At 37.0% G+C, this 24,231-nt stretch overlaps 1 protein-coding gene across 2 annotated transcripts in view; it reads right to left on the minus strand.

Annotated features, from left to right (window-relative positions):
• ERCC6L2 (ERCC excision repair 6 like 2) overlaps positions 1–24,231 on the minus strand; it is a 58,751-nt gene that overhangs the window by 30,424 nt on the left and 4,096 nt on the right. The window contains exons 2-11 of one of the 2 annotated variants that reach the window (XM_009273024.1): positions 22,475–22,899; positions 19,243–19,362; positions 17,570–17,763; positions 15,201–15,362; positions 13,759–13,966; positions 12,194–12,334; positions 10,512–10,625; positions 8,858–8,977; positions 3,889–3,960; positions 2,551–2,696 (exon numbers count right to left, since the gene is read on the minus strand). In XM_009273024.1, coding sequence (XP_009271299.1) covers positions 2,551–2,696; positions 3,889–3,960; positions 8,858–8,977; positions 10,512–10,625; positions 12,194–12,334; positions 13,759–13,966; positions 15,201–15,362; positions 17,570–17,763; positions 19,243–19,362; positions 22,475–22,899 — 1,702 coding nt within the window. Of the gene's footprint in view, positions 1–2,550; positions 2,714–3,888; positions 3,961–8,857; positions 8,978–10,511; positions 10,626–12,193; positions 12,335–13,758; positions 13,967–15,200; positions 15,363–17,569; positions 17,764–19,242; positions 19,363–22,474; positions 22,900–24,231 lie in introns of those variants that run through there. The other variant, XM_019470448.1, reaches the window with a different exon arrangement.

Genomic DNA, 24,231 nt, shown 5'->3' on the forward strand with positions numbered 1-24,231 from the left:
TATTTCTTCCAGAACACTGCAATGGAACAGGACTGTGTAGACTTCAGTATTGTACATATGCAGTTCCCCTTCTTCAGGCTAAGCAGCATCAATGGAGTTGCAAGCTCTGACATTCTCCTATCAAGTTATAGCAGCTCCAGCAATTATTTTAATGTTTCTAAGCATGACCAGAAGTCCCCTTCCTTTCTTCCAAATAATCATACATTTTCCCATCAACACCAGCACAGGACTGAAGTGTTCTGAAATAGACTTTACTTCATGAGCCTTAAAAGTTTCAACAGATGTATACCTATTTTTCAATAAAGCTCAAGGCTGAAATTCATAATCTATACCTACTGGTTTGATGGAATTTACAAGCTCTGAAGAAATCAAATCATATTTTCTCTCAACGCCCATAAAATATATTTATCCATATAGCTATATTAGTCATAGCTATCCATAAAAGCATTATGGATAGCTATATGACTATGTTTGATACTAACATTAACTGCAAAACTTGAGGTTAAGCTATATAGATATAAATAGATTTATTTTTTTACTTTATTGTTTAAGCCCCTATTTCTTAAAAAACCCACCAACCAATTAAAATCAGGATTTCCAAATGTCTACAGGCTATACATAAGCAATTCCAGGCAGAAAAGGCATTTTGCCCATATTAAAAAAAATTGAAAATAAACCAGGAACATTGTAAATTCAACAGTGAAGTCATCACCACTGTCTGCATTGTAACTCACTAACCTGTAGATTGGACTTTCCTGTTTAAAGTTGTATGTTAACTGGGCCAGTGGAATATAATGGCAGACTCAAGATCACAATGCAGGGAATTCATCCTTTGCAGAAAGCATTTTTGCAGCCAAAAGACTGTGCAAGTATTTTCAACGAAAATCAACATTTAGTCTTTGAGCAATGGGACTTTCAGAACATGTACAAGTTGACTACACAAAACAGTCGGACAAAAACTTTGCAAGAAAGTACGGACGGAAGAGTATGACCCAATTCTGTCAACTTGCTGTGTGTTGAGAAATAAAGAATATACTGTGAAGTCCTAATGCCTGAAATCTGAGTAAGAGGAAGGATGAATCTCTTGTAGAATAGAACTGGGATAAATCACTTTCGGATTTCCAAAGGATTACAGAATTAAAGCTGCTTCCATTACTGTATATCAAGCAAGCAAAAAGCTAACTTTTTATTATTGGTGATAAACTACACAAAGAATTGCACCTTCTGTTTTTCTTAGTAAACACCGGTTCTATTGACTGCAATTCCATCATTGTTTGTTCCTTCCATTTACTCAGTAAGATGAGAAACACTAAGAACAACAGAATCAAGACTCTCATCTCAAGCACCACCAGCAGGCATGGAAAGCTCACCAATCTCTGTATTCATAAGCCCTAATAGCACAAATGAGAAAGTCCATCTCTGGTTACCTGACCATTTTTATTTCTATGTAAATTAATGGAAGAGAACTGAAAAGGTTAAAATTATGCAACTAAACTAGACTGATACAAGCACAAACTTGAGAGTCTTTCCTAATGCTACAGATGCAGTAATTCCCTGCTGTCTTCAGGGACAAAGAATAGGGACTCATTAAGGTCTTAGGGAAGCTGATGGCCAGGTTCCACAGTAGGTGGAAATTACAAACAAATGTGCATGACCAACAAAACAAATCTCTTCACAACCCTGCCCACATGCACCAGAGAGTATCTGAAGACAGTTCTGACATGCACTTGTAACAGTCTTCAAGATTACGTCTAACTTCTAATTAAACAGAGGTAGTGTAGATCCTCCTATCTAACTCCAACATGCACACTTTCAGTAAAGAAGGACCAAAGTGACTGTATAGGCAAGAACAGCACATTTGCACATTTCATTGAGTTTCACTGAGTCTTCCTTTGGGCAGAAAGATTAAAGTTTCTCTTTGTTTGCTTTCTGCCCTTGCATGGTAACAAACTTCATCCAAGATGAAACATGGAATTAACGAAGAGGAGAAAAGAAGGAGGAGAAAAGAAGGAGGAGAAAAGAAGGAGGAGAAAAGAAGGAGGAGAAAAGAAGGGTCATCATATTTTCATTAATTTTAGTTGAACATATTGCTCTATTTCAAAAGAATTCACTATCCATCACAAATTGACAGGCAGATCTGATAGGTAAATAAATTTTTAAAAGACAATCAAGGATTGTTTGAAGTATTTTAAATAGACATAGGCTAATTAACATGGTTAATAAGTTACAGTAACACTAAGAGATCATTTTTCAGTTCAATATAGTATTTCATGTTTCCTCACTCCTACAGCAAGTGGAAATTTAAAACTAGGATTCAGAAGACCCGCTTGTTTCCGATCTTAGCAATCCTCATAAAGCAGAGGAGAGGAGAAGGGAGGAAGTCTTCAGATATAGTCCACAGCAGTGACTATGTTTACTAACAGACAAGAGAACAACTCACTTTCTCAAAAAAGTAATCCCTCACAAGGTCATCAAGTAAAATGCAGAGTAACCTATTTACTAAACACTAGAAAGGCAGAGTGAAACAGACGATGAGTTAAATTTTCTTACATTGTAGATACAAGACATATGTTAATTTCTTGAATGCTGTTGAACTCTCTTACAATTCTGATCCTATCTTCTGACTTTGTATTTCCATCAAGTCTTCGGTAATCTAGCCCAGATGCCATACAGTATTGTTCCAGCACATCTAGCAACTGGGTGGAATAATAAAAAAAGATTAAGTGCTTACTATTATCTTTTTAATTAAACATAATCACAGAGGCCATGCTTCTCAAATATATTTTCAAGAGATCAAGCATTGAAAATAAGAGTAAATCTTCCCCATTTTGATATCAACATTCTCAAAACACTTTAGCTGTGATTCTACAGCACTCAAGGTGATTAATGTTGGTCTGCTGTGGTCTCACTCAATCCTCCAACCCTGGCTGCCTGTCCCACCTCTAAGTGATGCTGAGTCAGTTCAACCCAATAACCAGGCAGGCAACTTAAACAGTTTCCTACCATCTTAGCAAATTACAATGACTTGAAGTACAGTAAATAAGCACCAGAGCCAGCACAGAGAAACAGGCTGGTATGCACAGCGGGAGTTCAAAGGGAGAGAGCGAAAGAGACTGCAGTAACCAGCAGTCAGTCTGGTCTTCAACACCGTGAAGCACAGCCTAAGACACATGAGCATTTTACTACCACATCTAAATATTAAACTTGCAGTCTGCCTTAAAGCCACAAAATTATTAAATATTTAAGACTCTGAACTGTCATTCACACTTTTTTTTTTTAATACTTTTTATGCTATCATTACGAATATTTAAGTAAAGAAAACTGTACCACAGTTTACACCATTTCAGGAAACACGTTATTTCCCAACACGAAAATCAAGGAGCAAGTCCCTTAAAAAGTGAAGTGCGCCTACACCTCTTGCTCCAATTAAACACTGTTTTCAGTTTAAACCAACTGGTGTAATAAGTCTCAAGGCTGAAATTTCATCACTGGTGATGGTCAAAAGCCAGTAGAACAGCGGAAATTTACCTACTTTCAGTGCTAACACAAAGGTTTTATGATACTTCAGTTGTATTTTGCCGTGACACTGCTCTAACTCAAGACATAACAGCTGAACTCAGTATGAGCAATCTACACCTGAAGTAATACAACAATTTTAAAAAGTTCTAAGGAAGGCAGCAGAGTGTTACATTTGTTTTGCCATCACCATTTTTACCACGAGATAACATAAGGTTTCAACATGCTTCTGGAGTATGGCACACTGCCCTTCTCATCATTATTTCCCATAATAGAGAGAGAAAGGAAATGTGCTTGACAGCTGCCACCTCAGTGCTTTAAGCTTCAGAACCTACTGCTGCAGTTAATTGATAAAAATCATATGGAGCTCACCTTTGTGGAAAAGGAGAAAAGAAGAACTTTATCCTTGTTTTTTCTGAAGTGATTTAAAAGCTGCTGAAGGACCTGTAAACGAATCACAGAATACAAATGAAGAGATTTTATCTACAGGTCCTCTCACACACACCTACTCGTGTTTTCAGCCTTCAAACAGGCTACACTGTAATTAATTGTTTGCAAAGCCAAACAGAGGCATAACAAAAAACATCACTAACATAATAAATGTGCCAAAGGTAACGGAGGCGCCAGACCTACATGTTTTTCAGTGATCTACATAGAAATCCTACTATAAAAAGGCAAACATACTACTAACAGGTAAATTCAGAAGCTATCTGTGTCACTGCATAGACTGCAACAAAATGTTACTTATCTCATGCACTAGGTCAGCTTGTGAATTTTTGCATTTAGCAAATACACACAACTCCCCTGAAAACAGGAAGGTCTGTTTAAGTTTTCTGTACTACATCTGAGTTCAGAACTTCTTGGAACTTGTCTTCTTAAAATAATCAGTGAGATGTATGCCCCTCCCTGCTCCCACTCTTGTCTGTTGCTCTGTTTACAGTAGGATCCAGCTTCCCAGACTCTGCACAGACCTTGAAATGCCAATAATCCGCCCACACACAATGTTCTTCTGGTGGGGAAGCAAATAATCCAGAGCCTCGTGTATAATAGTGATACTGTTATTTTCAAAAGAAGCATGTCCACATCTGGCAATGGCAGCTTCAGAGTACTGCGCACAAGCAATACACAAAGGGGAAAGAGGCATTTTCTGTACCATGTCTGTAGCTTTCTCCCACTGGGCAATAAATATTTAAAAATTGTATTTATTCAGGGATAAATACATAAACTGTTAATCGACACTGATTTCACTAAAAGCCTAACAAATCTCTGACAAATAAATAATGAGGAATGTTTATATTAAATTTACAGTTCTGGATAATATCTAGAATATAAAATAGTAATTCTACATCACTTATAAGCCCTTTTGTATATATTAGCCAGCCAGTTACAAGTGAAAACAATGTACAAACAAGGTAATTTTTGCCTGGTTTCATTGTACAACAACATATAAACCAGGATTTATTTTATTGGGAAAAAAATCCTCAAGAATTTAATAAGAACTAATTGACTTACATTTGCATTTTATTTAGCCACATGAAGAAACAGAAGAAAAACAGTGACATGCTTTTAAAGTAGAAGGAATTTGGCTACTGTATTATTGCTATTATTAAAGTATAGGTCAAATAATGAATTTCCTATAGGAGAACACACAAACAAATCCACCCAGTCTGTTTAAATAAAATGGATCAATGCCACGCCCATTGGGATTTTAGGTATTCTGGAGTAAAGAATAGCTCTGATGACCAGGGAAAAGTAATGAATGGTTTTGCACCAAAAAGAAATAAATTCTATGCTTGCACACCAGAGTATTATCCTGAAAGTCTAAAATAGAAATACTTGATCATACTCAAGCAAAAGTAACATGCTCTTTGTTAGAGTCCGCATGGATTAACATGCGTATCTCCCCATTACTACAACATTGTGTTTGACTGTGATGAAATTTTACATCTCACATCTGAGAATACCTTGTTTGCATACAGATGTCCAAGCTAGCCTACAGTGTTTTAAAACCTTCAAAACCATGCCTGCCTGGGTTAGGGTTAAGTTTAATAGTGGAAGTTGCTATTATTTGCAAGGTGCTCTGATAGACTTCCATTTTCCTACTGCAATAATGATAATACACCAGGCAAAGTAAATAAATAAATCCAATATACTTGTTCCTAAGACATTTATATTCATTAAGAACAGTATTCCAAAACTCCACAAATGGATGTCTGTGGAAATACTATAAACATAGTTTAAAAAAAAAAAATTTTTCAAGTGCCCAGACATTTAATAGCCTAATGATAATACACCAGGCAAAGTAAATAAATAAATCCAATATACTTGTTCCTAAGACATTTATATTAATTAAGAACAGTATTCCAAAACTCCACAAATGGATGTCTGTGGAAATACTCTATAAACATTTTAAAAAAAAAAAATTTTTCAAGTGCCCAGACATTTAATAGCCTTTTTCACTTAGAAAGCATGTAGAGTCTCTCTGAGCCAGGATTTTAACAAAACTGCAGAAATAATCAAAGTAGTAATGAGAATTACCTCAGGCTTTTAAAAGTACCCTCATTTTTCTTACTTCTTTTCCAAACAGGCCCCGATACTTCTGCGTGAACAATCTCCAATATTTGCGTTTAAAAAGCAATGGAATCACTTGTCCTTGCACTTTGCAGGTCCCCACTTCCTTGAAAAGGGTGGTTTCCAAACAAGGCAGCACACTCCTTTCACTTCATTTTTCACATATTCAACTATTTCAAGTTAAAAATCTTGGCATGAAATTCACCTTGCAATAGAAAGTGTAAGCAGTCTTCTGAAAGCTGATAATTGAAAATGAGGGGATAATTCCACAAAAATAGCTGAAGTTCATTCACGTCACTGTGTTATTACCCACCTCCCACCATAACGAGGAGGTATTAGTCATAGGTATACCAACAACAGTTATATGTGTATGTTTGGATTATAGGAACTGTTTTTTCCAGGCTCTTGTTATAATGTTAAATTCAGAACAGCAAACCTGGGGTGGCACATTGTAAATGCTACAGCTTGCAAAACACGTAGGGACGACTGCAGCCACAGCACAAGGTAGGACACAAACACCAGTATGCCACACTCTCACACTTCCGTTCGAGCAATTCTAGTTTTACTGGTGGTGGTAGGCATATTGCACAGTACAAAAAGCTATGTTTCCCTACGTGTTTTCTCTCTGCTTGGTGACAGAACAGAAGGTATTTTAGCAGATAGGTTAACCTTTTCAACCCTTCAGAACAGTTACAACTGCTTAGCTAATGAACTTCTTCGACAAACCCTAGCCTTTCCCCACCCTGATTAAATTTAAATAAATGCCACAAACTTTTCCTTTGCAAATGTGCTCATCTACGAAGAATAATCACCTGTGCCAAAACTTCTGGGTAGCCTGTACTAAATTTTAATTTAAAGGACTAAATACCTATTCTGTCTATGCTACCAGATGAAAGTTACAGAAGAAGGACACTGAGGTGCTGAAGTGTGTCCAGAGAAGGGCAACGAAGCTGGTGAAGGGTCTGGAGAACAAGTCCTGTGAGGAGCGGCTGAGGGAACTGGGCTTGTTTAGCCTGGAGAAAAGGAGGCTCAGGGGAGACCTCATCGCTCTCTACAATGACCTGAAAGGAGGTTGTAGCGAGGTGGGTGTCGGTCTCTTCTCCCAAATAACAAGCCATAGGATGAGAGGAAATGGCCTCAAGTTGCACCAGGGGAGGTTTAGATTGGACGTGAGGAAAAATTTCTCTACTGAAAGAGTGGTTAAACATTGGAACAGGCTGCCCAGGGAAGTGGTGGAGTCCCCATCCCTGGAGGTATTTAAAAGACGTGTAGATGAGGCACTTAGGGACATGGTTTAGTGGGCATGGTGGTGTTGGGTTGACGGTTGGACTCGATCTTAGAGGTCTTTTCCAACCTTAATGATTCCATGATTCTATGATTCTAAGTATTTCAATTAGTTTCTAGAATTTATTTATAGAACAGGAAATATGAAGTATTACAGTGGGACAAGGCTATTAAAAACATTTTACTACAATTTGTCTCATTTATTTCCAAATAAACATGTTAAAAATAATTAAAGTAGTTTTCAAGCTCTAGTATCTGATGACTCTCCTGATTACTTTCTGATGGTAAGAGGACCTTCTAAATGGAATACCTTCTGAATTACTTTGCTTCCAGAACATAAAAACCAAAATCATCCCAAACAGCTTCTGTTTTAAAATTCAGAATAGAAAACAAAAGAGCTAATTTAACAATAAAGTTGACTTTCATGAGGTAACAAAGTGTATATAACAAAGGTAATATGCAGGCCTCTCATGTATGTAATAACAGAAAAGAAAGATGTTGCTTGCGTAATAACAAATCAATAAAGTGATAACAACCATTACTGTCACAAAAAACATGGCCCGACCACTGCCTCCCCCCCAGTTCCAACCAGCAACTGTGAATATCCAGGTTTATAGAGAGAGCAAAAATATACTATACTCCATTCTGCATAGCTTCTCACACTCCAGTTACTCTCAGCTCACGAACACTCCTAAACCTAATACGGTATTCTTTTTAATCAGCTACATTAGACATCTTTTTCAGTTATTCATCCTGTTCCCCTCTGAAACCAGTTTGAGGTAAGGAGTTTTACAGGTTTACACTTAACACGTTTATTTTGTTCAACTTTAGCCTGGCTCCCATTAGCTTCATTTCATGTCCAAAGGGTTAGAAAAGACAGTAAGCACTCAGTACATCTTCACCAGTTCCATGCTACTCATGACTGTCCCTCTCACGTTCATCCTAAGGCATTTTTTCCAGGCTGGAGAGTCCCAGCCTACGTGGTTGCTTCTGTCCCACAGCACTGATCACCTGTGTGGCCCTTCTCTGAACCTTTTTCAAGGTCTAATACATGCTTTTTGAGAGGAGGGACTGGAACTACCCACAATATTGAAGGTGTGCACAAATGTAAGTCCACATGGATTTTGTTTTGCTCTCTTTTTCTTCCCCAAACATTTCTGACTGCCACTGAGTCAATGGTTTCATGGAACTATCTGTCATGATGTTATTATGACCCCAACCCCCTTGACTGCAAGGTTCATTTCCGTGACCATCACTAAATATGTAAAGCTAACGTCTTAGGATATCTTAGCATCACAGATCACTCGTATCCAGTCTTTGCCCAGAGTCACCCCGATCCAAAACAGGAGATCTCTGCTGTGGTACCACCACCATAAACAGAAAGATTAAAAACCCACAACTATTAGATGTACATTTTCTTATATCCATATACTACAGCTGCAGATGTATTACTAATACTTATTTTTCCCCTAAAGAACAGGTTTACCTTCATTTTTCCACTGTACTTTGGATCTGAAATTGTCTCAAAGGCTGCATCTTTGCTTAACCGCGCAAAATCTGGAAAACTGGAAAATACCTGGCTGCACACCCGTTTGATATGTGCTTCCTGGAAGAAAAACAGAAGGTTTGAAAAGGCATTAAAAATTAGAGCTACATTGGGATACCAGTAAGATATACAAGGAGTTAAACAGGTTGAAACAAGTAATCTGCCGAAGTAACTCAAGCAGAGTTACGTGTTTTTATTCAGTTCACTGCAGAAGTGCTGGATAAAACGTCTCCTGTGTGTTTGGTTTGCTTCATATAAAAAAGAAAGAGGATCCTAATCTGAAACCATGGATTCCAGTTACTAGAGTAAGAGGTGCCCAAAATTTCTTCTCCTGGGCAGAGACTGCAAAAGGACTGGCCAGAACTGTCAGTCTCAAGAACTCTGTTGGCCTGAGGTTTGCATTACCCAACAGCTGTGTACCAGCATTTCTCTTGACCCTCTGGCATGATAAGCCAATATGGGAATTATATATTGTCCCACCAATATGACAAAAAACAATATGGGAAATGCATTTAAACTGTTCAAAAGCCACATTAAAGCTCCACTGCTAGAATTTGGGTAGCTCTGAACTTATACATGACCACACGCTTTAAGTCTACTTTTCCAGAGGAGCAGAAAAGATCTCATCTCTCACCTATGAATAACACATGTGGTGGACTTTAATACTAAATGTAGAAATACTACAAAATATCAGTTTCTTCAGCAGGTTTTGGAGAGGTTAATAGTTAGGTATGCCGTAAAAGACAGTAACTCTCAAAATACTCATATTTTTATTTCAGTGGCTATTTAAACTCTCAAATGCTATTACAACAAAACTACATATACAATATAAAAAAAAAAAAAAAAAAAAAAAAAAGAGAGAGAGACTGAAAACATTTGGATATTTACTGTGTATATGGCCCTGGATACTAACAGTAACATTTCCTAAAAAGCAAAACTGCCTTAATGGAACAAACTTGCCAAAATTAGCTAGGATTTTTTTTGAAATTTTCATTTCCATTCCCTTGTGGCTTCTGAGAGGAAGTGGTAATATCCCTAAATCCCTTTGCTCATTTTTGGATCTTAAGGATCACATACAAGCATTTTTAACAACTCTGCCATTTGTGGGTCTTGTAGGTTACTTGCCACAGTAACAAGATAAACTGATACTGTTCTCTCATTGCGCATTTTCTACTAAAACATATTTCTCATTAGTTAAAGAAGCTCAGCTCTGAATACAAAATCCTAGAGAAAAAAACATTCTAATTGCTTATTATTTATTTATTTGCACAAAGACATTCCTCTTACTAGGCACTTGTCATAAATGGAACAGAAATGGCATTATTAGAAATCACTAAAAATTACTCTTCCCCCTAAAGCTCTCCAATGTTTCTATAACCCTTATTTTCAGATATGCATCAACTAAATGAACATACTTTTGTGTAACATCTCTATCTATTAAATAAGGGCTATATTCTGAATTACTGAAAAGGAATTTTGCAAAATATCTTAATGTCAGTTAGTTAAGACTTAAAAAGAAGGTCAGCAGCAGTTTTCATTCAAGAGTTTTCATCCCATTTTCCACAAGTATTTTTTAGATACTTCTGAAACTAACCTGCTGCTTGCTACTGTTGTCCGTCTGCAGCAGCGCAGCATGATTTGCAACCTTCTGTAGGATTGTCAGGTAACTGAAGCGCAGTGACTTAATTGTTTCACCATGAGCATTTACCTACAAAAAAAAAAAAGAGAAAGAATGTTTATGCAAACAAATTCTCCTGAAAATAAGAAATAAGCTAAAATAAGTGCTATTCTTACAAGGTTTAATGCATTAGCGATTCTAAGTAGTACTATAATTGATCCCAAAGAGATGTATGCTGTATTTCTAACAAAAATGCAGCAAGGGTTTTTTCCTCAGCTTTGTGATCCTATTGATAGAAAACATCATCTCAAAAAGAAAAAAAACACAGCTATGTTCATAGTTTGCTGAACATTTCAGACAGCGTGATATCTACAGAAATTACTACGATAACCAAGAATTCCTTGGTAGACAAAAAGACAGTAACTTTACAACTGATTTAAATGTAAATCAAACCAGAGCTGTTTGAATGACTTCTTACCCTACAACTGCTAACTTTATACATTTCTGCTGTAGAGGAAAGTAAAGTTTTATAAACATCTCAAGTAACATAATTCAAACAACTTCAAACATTCTACAATGCATCAGCAGCAACAACATCAGCTATTTTTCTGGTTATGGCTGGCTGATTCAACCAACATTCGCTTTCCTTTCCCTTCTCAAGTTACTAAATTTCATGGTTAACTTTGGAATAAGACAGTCCATAAAAGCACTTAAGTATCTGCAGGCCTGCCTAATGCCCTTTGTGAATTAAGTTCAACGGCATTTTACTTTTTTCTACAAGACATCACGAGAAACAGAAGCCTGCAAAGAACTAACACTAGTATCCACAGAATATTAAACAGGCTCTATCAGCCTGGGATTGTTTTTAAAGACAGATGCAGAAGACTGAATAAGCTACATCATTTGGAAAAAAAAACCCAAACAACTATATAAGAATCAAAACAGACCAGAAAGAAGATAGGGAGAAGCAAGTATGAGACATACGCTTCTAAATGTTGAAAAGACATGCTTAATCTGAGCCTACTGAGTGATACGGACAAAACAAATACAAAGCTAGACTAATCGAGTGTTAATGAAGTCCAGAGACGATAGAAGAAATCTACAGAGCTGTTACTTGTGAACAAAGTTCTGCTTGTGCTCTATGGCTACTGTCAGGAGTTCTCCCTTCAGTGAAGCAAAGCAAAGCACATGTTTAGTGGCACAGAAAGATACAATCCAACTGTTACAACACAAGCAAAGCCCAGACAACCTGCTGGGTCCAGGATGCCTCCGATTCACAGCTTCTGCACTGACCACCTGAGGCGTACGGGAGCAGCATGCCTGACACATACTGAACATCCCAATGCAATATCCTTGCCAACATCAACTGTTTCACAGGTGCACTTACTAATACAACAAATGCAGAATTTACTGCATAAATAACAACCACCTGCTCTGGGCATGCAAAGCAGCTTTGCTGTAATCCCAAAGTGCCTATCTCCATCATGCTCATGATGCAACCACCCATGTTTCCAGCTGAGATTTCCCAAATAGATGGCCTACAACCACGCAGCCATTTCAATCACCTCTTCATTGGCAGAGAGTCTCTCAAGAAAAATCTATCTACCACTCAAACCAGAAAGACTATGTTCTAAAATCCAAACAGTGCAATTTCTTACTTTGTAACAACAGTTCTTCCTTTTACGGCCGCTGTTGCAGCTACAGGGCTCTCCTGCTCGTAATACTAAGCTTACATCCTCTGTCTCTAGCACAGCCTGGTACACCGCTTTCTGGAATTCGGTCAGGGAACAGTATACCATCTGCCAAAGAGAGAGAACCCCAAAACACAATTATGTGCATCATACAATGAAAAAGCAAAAAGCACTGCATCAAAAAACAAAACATTGAAAATAAAGTAGAAAACAAGAACATATTTGGTCAAATAGTTACATGAAATTATTCTACCACCAAATGAAGAAGTCTGGATCTTGACACCAAAATAGTATGAAATTGTAGCCAAAATGTATGTATAGCTATTTTATCCCCTCCCAAAATTCTACAAAAAGTCTCAATATCAAGCTACAACAACCTGCTGTTAGGTTTCTATAAACCTTTCAGTATGGCTTTTGTGGAGGGATAGGAGGAGGAGGGAAAAATGAGAGAAATAAATGCATAATTGTAATTAAGGATTCCCCTCTGCTTTGCCAGTTGCTTAATTTACCCTTTCTTTCCTCTGTTTAGGCACTAGCTGTTGTAGGGCACTACCACAGGCAGGACAAACAGAATAAGCAATGAGAAGGCAAGGATCTACACAGTGCTATGGCCAAAACTCTTATCCCTCTTCTTAGAGACCATGGGCGGTGTCTCCATGACATCTTTAGTCTTAAGCAGCAGGAGACAGAAATCCCAAGATCATTCCTTAACCGAGGCCACCCACACAGCAGCAGCACCATGCTGAGCTATAATAATACAGCAGTAACTTGAACATATACTCACATTAACAAGAGAATGAAAAGAATAAAACCTGCTAGATTTAGAAACTGACTGACGTTTCTGTTAATCTTTCCTTCAGAAGACAGTTTAGATGACATTATTATACACTAAGGATGAGGAATAAATACCAAATTTTGAAAACAAAACCAGCTGCAAACTAATGTGTTTGTCTACTTAGAAGGAAAGCACAAATATATCTAGTAAGAATTTATCAGAACTCTTAGCTATAGTCATAACTATCATCACTTTATATAATGTTTACAATACTGTTAGATGAACAGGATTACAGACCTATCAACAATCAGCTTTAGGTTTGGGGGTCTTTTATTTAGTGATTGAAAATGAGGGAGTTAAAAATGAAAAGCATACTGTTCCATGTACAAAGCGTCGAGCCGCAAATTCAGAAGTCCTACATAGAATTTAAAGAGATTTGCATACATTGCATTGGGTTTGCACAGATAAATACAAAAGTGCACATAAAATAGATGTGTAAATCACTAGTCAGAAGTTTAGCTGAGCATTTTCATGCTTGATTAACTCCATTTCAACATGCAATCATAGTAATTATGTGAACAAAGCACACTACTGCATGTGCATTTTTTCCAAGGCTCTGGATTCTTCTTAAATTTGTAAGTCCAAAAGAAAACCATAAACTACTAAAGGCATGATGAAAGAGAAAAAACACAACAAAAACAAAAAAGAAGAGATATATTCATTAGCATTGCATTTGACATGTGCAGGCAACTCTTACTCTGTCTTCCTTTTTTGGCAACTGATCACTGATAAGCGCTTTGGTACGTCTCAGAAACCAGCCAGACATTTTTCTTGCTAGCTTCACCATGGCCTTACGACCTGTTGCTAGCTCTCTTTTAGTTGCAGTGTGCCTCTGGCCATGCTCCACTGGATCAGAAAATTTCTTCTTGAAATGTAGTCTGCTACCCAAAAGTCCTGGTACAGCCCTATTAAAAAACAAAAGCGGTGTGTGTGTGTGTGAAGGAATAATAGCATTTTCTTTACTCCAAGGCAGTCTATCCTTTTCCATTGATTAAAAGCATACCATAAATTGTTTCTGGCTAACAGCAGGAGATCATAAATTAACAATCACTAGAGAAATTAATAAAAATTGTGTATATAAATAGAAACATATACTACTTCCAGACATGCCATTTTTTCATTTACTTACTGTGATCCTCAAATGTTAAGAGAGTCCCCTTAGGAAAGGGTTGCCATCTCCAGAAAAAACTAAAGCTCAGCAGAGCAACAGAATTCACAAGTATATAGAACCTCTAAACTACAAAACTAGTACTGTTCAGAAGCCTAAATTGGAAGCTAAGCAGTCATGTTTTCAATTTTTACTGCTTTCATTAAAATCAGGTTATGCAGATACTACAATTTACTAAATAAAATCTTAAAAAAAAAATAGGAAAAAGAATTTGGTAATCATTGGCAGCACTACATATCGGAACAATCTATTAATATCAGCATAGGATGCAACACTAAGCTTACTGTTAAATTATTTCTTTCCTGATATTTCAATTCAGTCTGTATTTCCTTTATTTAAGGCATGTTTGCTTGGCTCCTCCTCTGTAAAGCATCCTCAGTAAGTCTTCTATGTTTAGATTTATATCTAGGGTTATTTCCACCTCTCCCTCTCCATTAAAAGTTTTCCTAGACAACACTGTTGCTTTCCAAATATGTGCACTTGTGCATTTTGAAAAACAGCAAAATATTACTACTTTCAACTTCCAAGTAAGTCAGAATGACCTGCACATATTGGACAGAGCAAAGTCAAAGTTGTTCGAAACTGTCTAATGATTCTCAATCTACTGTGTGGAGGAGGGATGAAGAAGAAAATAGTGCCCTTAAAAAAGAAAGGCAAACATAAGGGAAAAAATAAAGTAATTTTAACTGCTTCCCAAATTCCCCAAGGAAGCCAGATAAGAGAAGCTCCAAATTTATTAAATAACTGCAAAATACATACTGCAGATGTACCTATCAGGAGCTTACCTCCGATACATCTATGGAAAAACATACTTAGATTCTCACAAAACATTGGGGTTTTTTGGGGGAGGGTTGTGGATTGTTGTTGTTTTTTTGACACAGATGGGTGCAAATCATCCAGCTCTACCCCAGTCCCACTGCATGCTTAACATATAGAGGTTTTTAAATCATTAAAAAAAAAAAATTATTTACCAGTCCATAACACACCAAAGTTCCTTCATATTGTTTTGAAGAATGGTTCCAGTAAGACCTATGCGAACACTGCATTTTAATGACTTCATGGTTTGAGTTATTTGAGCCTTTGGATTCTTGATTCTATGTGCTTCATCTACTATCACAGCAGACCATTCTACACTGCAGATCAAAAAGAAATATTGTATTAACTGAAACTACTTATCCCATCATCCCACATAGACATACAAACTGAATTCAGCCACACACATAGCCGTGATTATTATAAGACGCTATTACTTTTCAGTTTTCCTGTTTTACATTGTATTATACTACTCAGTTTCCTTATATTCTGTTTGTTTAGTAAATCCAGTTGCCATAGTTGAGTATAATGGCTAAACTATATAGTCAAATAAATGAACTACTGTTAACTCTATCAAATGCTTTCTGTGAAGAAGGCAGCTTTCAATCTCTGGAGCAATCAATCCAGCACATCTCACCAGCACTAATTCCATTTGTAAGATTTAGAAAAATTAAATAAATCTCTGAAGGTAAACTGTTGAAACATGCTTAACGCAGGCGTGCTTCATTTTTCCAACAAAACCTATCCAGTGTAACTAGAAATAGACTAAAAGCATTTCAATCTGCACTGTTTCCTACATGAAAGCATCACTCAACTTCTTTAGTAGCTATATGATACCAATATGGCAGAGGAGTTTTAATATTTTGTGATTTTTACGACTAGGAGGAACATATCTAGAAGCAGGGACCGGAAGATATTTCGCAGCCAGTTCAAGCATAAAACTTGGAGGTAGAATGACCTGTATAGTGTGATATTAATTTAAGTCATCAAGTCACTAGGAAGAGATTTATTAACTTTATGAGATCGCTTTATATATATGAATGAATATTTCAGAACAAAATCATATCCACTTTGATGATACTTCAAGCAGCAAAAAGCTGAAACAGACATGTTCAGAAGGAAACCTCTCATCTGAGCAGGCTGTGTTTAGTTCACTAATCTGAAGGCTGATCTTGTGGCACTTTTGATGCCTGCTAAATACATTCATTTATATCTGAGTTCCTTACATTTCTAAAATCTGCTAAAAATTGGAGTTTCTGAAAGGAGCCTAACAGATGACCATATGCTAGCTCCTTCAACTTAATCTCTTATTATGCTGATTTACATGCATAACTGAGTCTACATATTCTTATTAGTGATAATTAATTATTTAAGACCAGTTTTTGAGGCCAATCCATCAACCTAGCTAAGCAAGACACATAGCTTCTTCCAGTGTCAAGATCATAGGCCCATCTAGTCACATGCTCTGCAGAAAGAGTTTGGTAAATCTGTATGCTGAAATAATGTATTTGCAAGCAGCCAGTCACTCATCAGATCTGCTCTGCACATGCACCTATATCCTGACCACTGTCTGTTCAATGACCAAGCCTGAAGAGTTCCTCAGAAAGACAACAGCAAGAATTAGGGTACTGGTAACACAACTCCTTTTAGTCTTCTCCTATCTGCACTTCTTTTTCAGACCTGAGCACAGACAGAGCTGGAGATCTGATTGTTTTGGTGATGGCTGTCCAGAACACGAGGACACTTGCTGGGGTCTGGACTTTTCCTAACACCTAAAACGACAAGATCTGCACAGCTACTGACAATATCAGCTGCTAAAGGCAGGTGGCTACTACTAGCTATTCACGCAACTTGTACCCTACTTCCAAGATGATGTAAGGAAAGAGGACCACTAGGATCAGATGAGAGGCTAAGTACTCCAAAGGAAAGGCAACACTCCTCGTTTGAAAATGCTGACAGCTATGGAGCAAATAAAGTGCAATTTCTAATACAATCTGCTGTCAGAAAGACCTTGATTCTGGTAAGTCCATCAGGTATTTAAAACTACACACAGAGACACATATACACATCTTAGATCTCAAAGTTTTTAGATCTCAAGAGTTTCATCAAGCTGGTGAAAACTGCAAATAACAAGGAAAATACCTTTTGAACATTTTCTAAGAATTCCAGATTTTTTTCTCTTTACACTGTACTGAAAGATAGAAATATCTTCTGCATATCTTTTAGCTACCACCAGTTTTCAGGCACGCAATTCCTGCACCTTTTAGAGAACACTTCATGAACAGGTTAACAGCAAAAACTAACTTTATGAAAACTATTCAAACTTCTCCCAAGCATCCCACTACAAAGATAGTACAGGGTAAACTCTCCAAAGATAGTTAAATGGGATTCTCCTCTTCAACACAATGAGTCATTGGATTTAACAGTAAATAAATTATACAGAAAGAGTAAGTACTTGCAAAGAAGAATGCAAACTTAGACAGGCAGTTAAAATTCCGTGTGTAGAAAAATACATTAAAATAATTACCTGTTAAATTCATCCAAATACAGGCGAACTGTCTCATACGTTGTAAGGGCAACTTCACATTTTCCTTGCTTGATGCGACTCAGGTCATCATCCTTTTTACTGCCATGTAAGACAGAGACCTTAAAGTACCCCCATGTGTCTAACTCATCCTTCCAGTTGTACAGCACTGAAAGAGGGGCCACTATGAGGAAAGTCTGAAAACAAACAGCTGTTATAGTATTACTAGAAAAACTACAACATAGCACTTTCTCAATAAGGAAAGTAAAAATCTTGAAATTTATTTTACTGCTTTATAGTTTGAATTGTTTGATTCTGTCACTTCAAAGCATAGTATAGAAAATATCTGAAGACTCAATATAAATGCAAAAGTAATCAGTTCACTCAGGTTATGTAAATAGTACAGAAGAAAAATACTGTAATAATACAAAAGATACCAAAATAGTGCCACTTACTCAGATTAAGAACTGCAGTAAGACATGAGATACTATCACTTTGCTTTGTTATAGCATCTGTATCTGTGTACCATAAAACATTTAACAGATGAAAAAAACAGAAGGATGAAGAGAGTAAGCAGCTTCCTTCAACCCACAAGTCTAGTCAATGTACGACTTCAAAACAGAAAGACCTGAAAAGGGTTTAAAAATTTAAGACAGCTTGTACAACTCATTTAATATCATATGACAATAAAATCCATGAGGTGGGAAGGGACCTCAGGAAGTTTCCAGTCCAGCTTTCTGGTCAAAGCAGGGGCAACACTGAATTCAGACATTTAGGGCTTTCCCTACTCAGGTATTCAAACCCCCCAAGGATGGGGCGGTCCACAACCTCTCTCTGTGCCCTGTTCCAATACTTAATTGTCCTCAAACTGAAATTCTTCTCTTATTCCCAGCCAGAAGCATTCCTGGGTTTTTTCACATTAAGTGCTTCACCCCTTCTTCTCTGCCTAAAGAAGGTTCCTTTCATGAGGAACCTGTATCCATTATTCACAAAGCTAGTGTCATATGAACGATTCTGCCAGTTAAATATTCCAATTATTCCCATAAAATAAAAACAGCAATGGAAAACAGAAATTCCATAGGTCCTGCAATGCGTAAAATTACAATGATCTTCAAATTTCTCTCGTTCACATGGAATTTTTACATGTATCTTTATTTGTTGTATTTGATTACCTAGATTATGTCAGCCTTACTTCTGACATTATGACAGTCATTCAAGCAAATATGCAAGATCACAAGAATATTAGCAATAAATTTTCCAAATATATGCATTTGCCTTAATTATTTAAATATCATGTTAATATATACACACGTGCTTTTTGTACTTTAGAAACACAATCACACAAAACTGTAATTTTCTACTCACTGACATGGGCTTTTCAAAGTACTTCTAGCCACAAATCTCATCTAGATATTTCCAAGTGTTTTGTGTTAGTGCAGATCAACAGTATTAACAGATCAAACAATAACAGCTAGATAATGCACTATGACAATCTAGAAAACTGAAGGCTTCCCTAACACTACTAGGAAGGCCATGAACTAATCTACCTAATCTACCTAAGTAGCTGAATATTAAAAATCAATATACATAAACTCCTAAAGCAAGCAAGCAAACAAAAAAAATCCAAGTATTGCCTTTTACCAAAATCCTTAAGCTTGTATCACTAAAAGTTGTACCTTCTTGGGGTTACACTTTGATTCTTTTTTCATTGTCCTCAGTAAAAATTCTGGCATATTATTTTCAATATCTTCACGTGTTCCCTTTTTGTGCAACACTGCAGCCAAAAACGAAATGACCTTGAGAAAGAAAACAACTTTCAGTAATGATGTACAAAAATGCAAACAGAAAGTGAATTAGTTCCACTGAAAATAAACATTTAGGACAAAACCCTGGATGGGATTTAGAAAGTGGGTTTGGGGGAATTGTTTTTTTTGTTTGTTTGGGGGCGGTGGGGTGGTGTTTGTTTTAAATCAATCTGTTTTTAAAATGGGAACCCCTTCCCCTAGAGAATTCTGAATTCATGATAAGAGCAATTAATTGCTCTACTTTACTCTTTCACCCTCTAAGTGGAGAAGCCCCAAAAATACAAAAGAGTATATGAATGAGCCAGCAAAAACTACAGATGAGGCATGCCTTGCAATTTTCCTCCATTTTCCAGAGGACACTTGAATCTTGGATGAGAAAACAGAAGGAAGAGATACTTGCTAACTATACTCCCAACACTGCTTCTGCAAAAGGAAGAGGTTTAAACTAGAGGTCAGATTTTTACTAATATGTCGTTTTCTGTATGTTCCATTCCTTACAATTCCTGTTTTTAACTTCAAAACCAGTTCTCTTCTCTTGCGTTTGGGCTTATATGCTGTCATCTGCCTCAAACCAGTCAAGGTGATTTCCCTTTGATTATGAGAAGACACTTATTATAATACACCACACTGGGGACAAACATCCCAGCACAGGCTACTCCAAGCTGCTCCCATGGTAATCCAAAACAGGAAGAAGGCACAGAAATATCTGGCCAGAACATTCAAATCTGTAAAACCCACTGGGTATCCATGGGGCTATGCAGCAGCAAGAACCAGATGCATCACCAGAGAGGTGCCCTTCTTTTGAAAATTCAACAGGCCCCCTTTACTCCGAGCAGCCAGCTCCAGCCACTTCCTTTTGCAGCTGCTACACAGCTGCTCATAGCAGGGCAGAGGTAAAGCTGTCATCTGTTGATTTCCAGAAAGGAGGAAATTTCCAGAGCTTTCTCCCTCTAACGATGCAGGTAAAAGAACCAGCCAGGAATGCAGAAATGCATGAAAAATACCTGAGAAGAGTAAAGGTAGATGAGCAGAAGAGAGAGGAAAACACATGGGGCCACAGGGTAGGAGAGAAACATGTAGAAGAAAAGAAAACCAAACATTTTTATACGTAGTATTTAATATAAACTGAGGCTAAGAGGAACTGCAAGTTTGCACATGTTGTTTGACCTTTTTTTTTTTTAAATCCTTTCAAGAATACAAATAAAATTCAACTGAACATAAAATCTCCACGTGCCTTCCAGATCCTCCATTTTTGGAAGAATTATGCATCACAAATTTGAAACAACAGCGAAAGGTTGTAAAAGGGCAACTCTGCTGAGAAACCTTTGGCTCTTCCAGATAAAGCAGGAAGCAATCTAAAGGCCTTAATAGGAAACTTTAACCTACTGTAATCATGTTCATAAACAACATTATTCTACTTGCCTCCAACTCAACTTCAGCTTAAAATGAAAAAGCCATACAGTCAGGCCATTTAAGCAAAAGTAAATTCAGAAGTACAAAGAATATTAAAATGCAAAAGTGTTCTAGAAAAGTCTTTATCTTACAAATCAACCTATAATTCAGAAATAATAAGGTTCAACCAACTGACAAACAGAAGACAAATTTTCTGTAAGACTAAATCAGTTACTTGCTAGTTGATGAATTTTAACTAATATTTATTCTTCCATACATGCTGATCTTTTCTAAACAAGTGAAATCCTCCTTTACTTCATACCCACTGAACTACCTTTCCCATACTGAACTTGAAAAACATAAATATTGTGTTTTATAAAAAATACACAAGACATTCTTCAAAACTTCCACCATTCTTCTGTAAACTTGACACTGTGATTAAAAGAAATAACCATCAGATGTGAACTCCACACAAGAACACACTGTCACTGTGTGATAAACATGACCAGGTCATTACAGAATCAGTTCTGAGATTCAGAAAATACAAGAGATGGAAGCAAGACAACTCAATTTTCCTCCCGCAGTTTACTGCTACCTTATATAGATGCTTCTTACTGTATGAAATCAGATATTTGCAGTTCTGAGCAGAAACAAACTTCCATAACTACCAAGTTCTTAAACTGCCATGGACAAGAAACATGGCCAAGCTTAGGTAAAACATAAGGTAAATGGATGCGGTTTAGTTTTGATAAACATCTATTAACAGATCAGCAGCAGCTACACAAATCCATGATGCACCTCTAAATGCTCTGTCCAGAGAAGTTTTGCCGGTTTAGTTTACTCAATCCTCTTGTCAGGTTTGCTACAGAACAATACTTCTTTGCACTGGTGGGTGTCTGTTGACATTCTCCTAAATAGAAGGGCAACAGATGCTACAGCCAGAATTTGTCAGTGAAGGAATGAGCTTGCAGTTGACACATCAAGGGAGAAAAGAGAGGAGGACAAAGACTAGCCACCATAAGATTCAAGCTGCTAACTTAAAACCAGACAGATTAAAGAGAATTTTCAAACATAAAACCACCCTAATTTTAGTAAAATAAATCATTTGGGCCACACTGATTCAAAGCATAATGGAAAAATCCAGCTATACTTTGTCCTTTCATCAACCCAAGTTGTATTTCCGAAAGAGTGATAAAAATAACACAGAACATCTAAGCACTTTTTCCAGAGATAGGAGTAAATGTGTCTGCTCCTTCTCGTTCCCAGTACAGTCAAACTATTGGTTTCCAAAGAAAAAAGGAAAAAGACATTTAAAGAACTACAGTCAGGTAAGAGCTATAAGTAGTTTCAGCATACTCCAGTGCAAATTACTTCCATGATGCACAGGTAGCAATCCTCAAAGTACCTTCAACATAAAATGAATGCTAACATTTTAACTGCCATAACTTTAGTGCTTACACTAAAAGGGGCCACATCCCAGTTCTGTGGCCTGTCAGAAGTGAATCTTAAATACAGCAATGGCTCCTGGCTCTAAGTGCTGTCCTGGACGGTCGTGTCCTGCCTCCTCCAACTCCACAATAGAAAAGGAAGGGTAAACTCCACTGAGGTGGCTTTTCTTAAACACATTATTTTTAAAAAAGATTTATATCTATAGAAAACACACTGCCAAAAAAATTATCTATTCTCTCAATGTAACAACCAAAAAGAATACCTGTATTGTCTTTCCAAGGCCCATATCATCTCCAAGAATACACCCCCTTCTATTAGCATAGTGTCCATACAGAAATTGGGCTCCTTCCCTTTGATAATCACGCAGGTATCTGTTAATTGTATATGGGATAAAATCACCATTGTCAGATAATTTAAAAGCAACTGCAGGAGACGGAAGATTTCGGTCAGGAAAATAAGGCTTTTCCAGATCACCATCATCAAATATTAAGCTTTTCCAGGGTCCTCTACTGGCTTTGACTCTACAAAGTTTAGTTATTAGTATTTTCCTTTCTTCGGACTCCAAGAATGATACAACAGCAAATGATTTTCCATTCTTGTCCTTTTCAATAGAGGATATTGTTCCTTCATGAAGTTTCCCATTTTCAAGACACGGGGCAAGGCATTTCTCCCCAATATGCCAATTATCTATAAAAAAAACCAAACACACATACATAGTGATGAACTGGCCAAATGTACAAAGTATTTCATTCTGTCACACTAATAAAACATTGGATATAAATTTATTTGACAAAATGCATACAACTTAAGATAAAAGATTTTACTGAAGGTAGCACTAGAATTAGGATACTGATCACTGTTCAGAACCAAATCCTGAGCTAGATATTAAATTACAATTTGCTGAAGTGCTGCTATTTTATAAATATCTGAAAGTCTACAGGAAAATATCTCATGTAAAAGCCATATTCTCATACTTTTAACTTGTTCCACAGTGGCTTCACACAGGCAAACACCAATACGCTGATGCCTGCAGGTTTAGTGTCCAATTAACAGACCACGTGAACTGATGAAAAAGGCCTTCTATATTAGATACACTTCTGATCTACCTGACTCTAGTACTGCAGTGTCAGTACATTGTTTTACAAATATAATCTCATAGGAAAACATCACCTTTCTCCTAACAAAGTCTGGAACAGGTAAAAAAACCTTACAACAGAAGTGTACTTTAAGAACACTTAGTAGCATATCATTTGCCTATATTGTTCATCAAAGTGGCTAATTACTCAGTAAATGCTTACATAGCTGTCCAGTCTGGAACTGTTAAAATCTGTTCCTCTATGTGGCCTCACTACAGTCTTAATACAGCATATCAAATATTAACAACAGAGATGACTGAACTGCTTCATTTTCAGCTGTCTCAGTTTTACATTTCATGCACAAAGATAATTTTTTAAAAGGTATGTATGCTGCTAACAGAGAAAGAGGAAGATAAGAACAGCAGTGTATACGCATCCAAAGAATCCACACCATACTGACAAGGAAAAACCCAACAAAATATCTCTATAAAAAAAGCCTTCACAACAACAAAATATCAGAAAAATCAAGGCCTTCACTCTTCATAGTAAAAAGAGAAAGACCTAGTAAATAACAGTTGCACACAAAGTCTTCCAAATCTGATCTGAGGAAGTGTTGGCCTTCTGTGTTCGTGGAAACAATTTCCAACCTTCCCCTGCTAAGCTGTCCCAAACAGAGAAAGGAACATACATGACTCATTTCAGAATTTTCATTGTTTCTTATCTATTTGTTGGATTAAGTTCTGCTACTTCAGAGTAGCAAACTGGAGTTTACCGCTTGTGGAAGAAGGGGCAGGCGACTCAAGAAGAGTACAGGGATCTCATTAGGTCGTGCAGAGAGGAAATGTGAAAGGCAAAAGCCCAGCTAGAACGCAATCTGGCCGCTGTCGTTAAAGACAACAAAAAGAGTTTTTACAAATATATTAATGACAAGAAGAGAGCCAAG

This window comes from Aptenodytes forsteri, unplaced genomic scaffold (genome assembly GCF_000699145.1).
Source record: "Aptenodytes forsteri isolate BGI_AS27 unplaced genomic scaffold, ASM69914v1 Scaffold154, whole genome shotgun sequence".
Taxonomy (NCBI): domain Eukaryota; kingdom Metazoa; phylum Chordata; class Aves; order Sphenisciformes; family Spheniscidae; genus Aptenodytes; species Aptenodytes forsteri.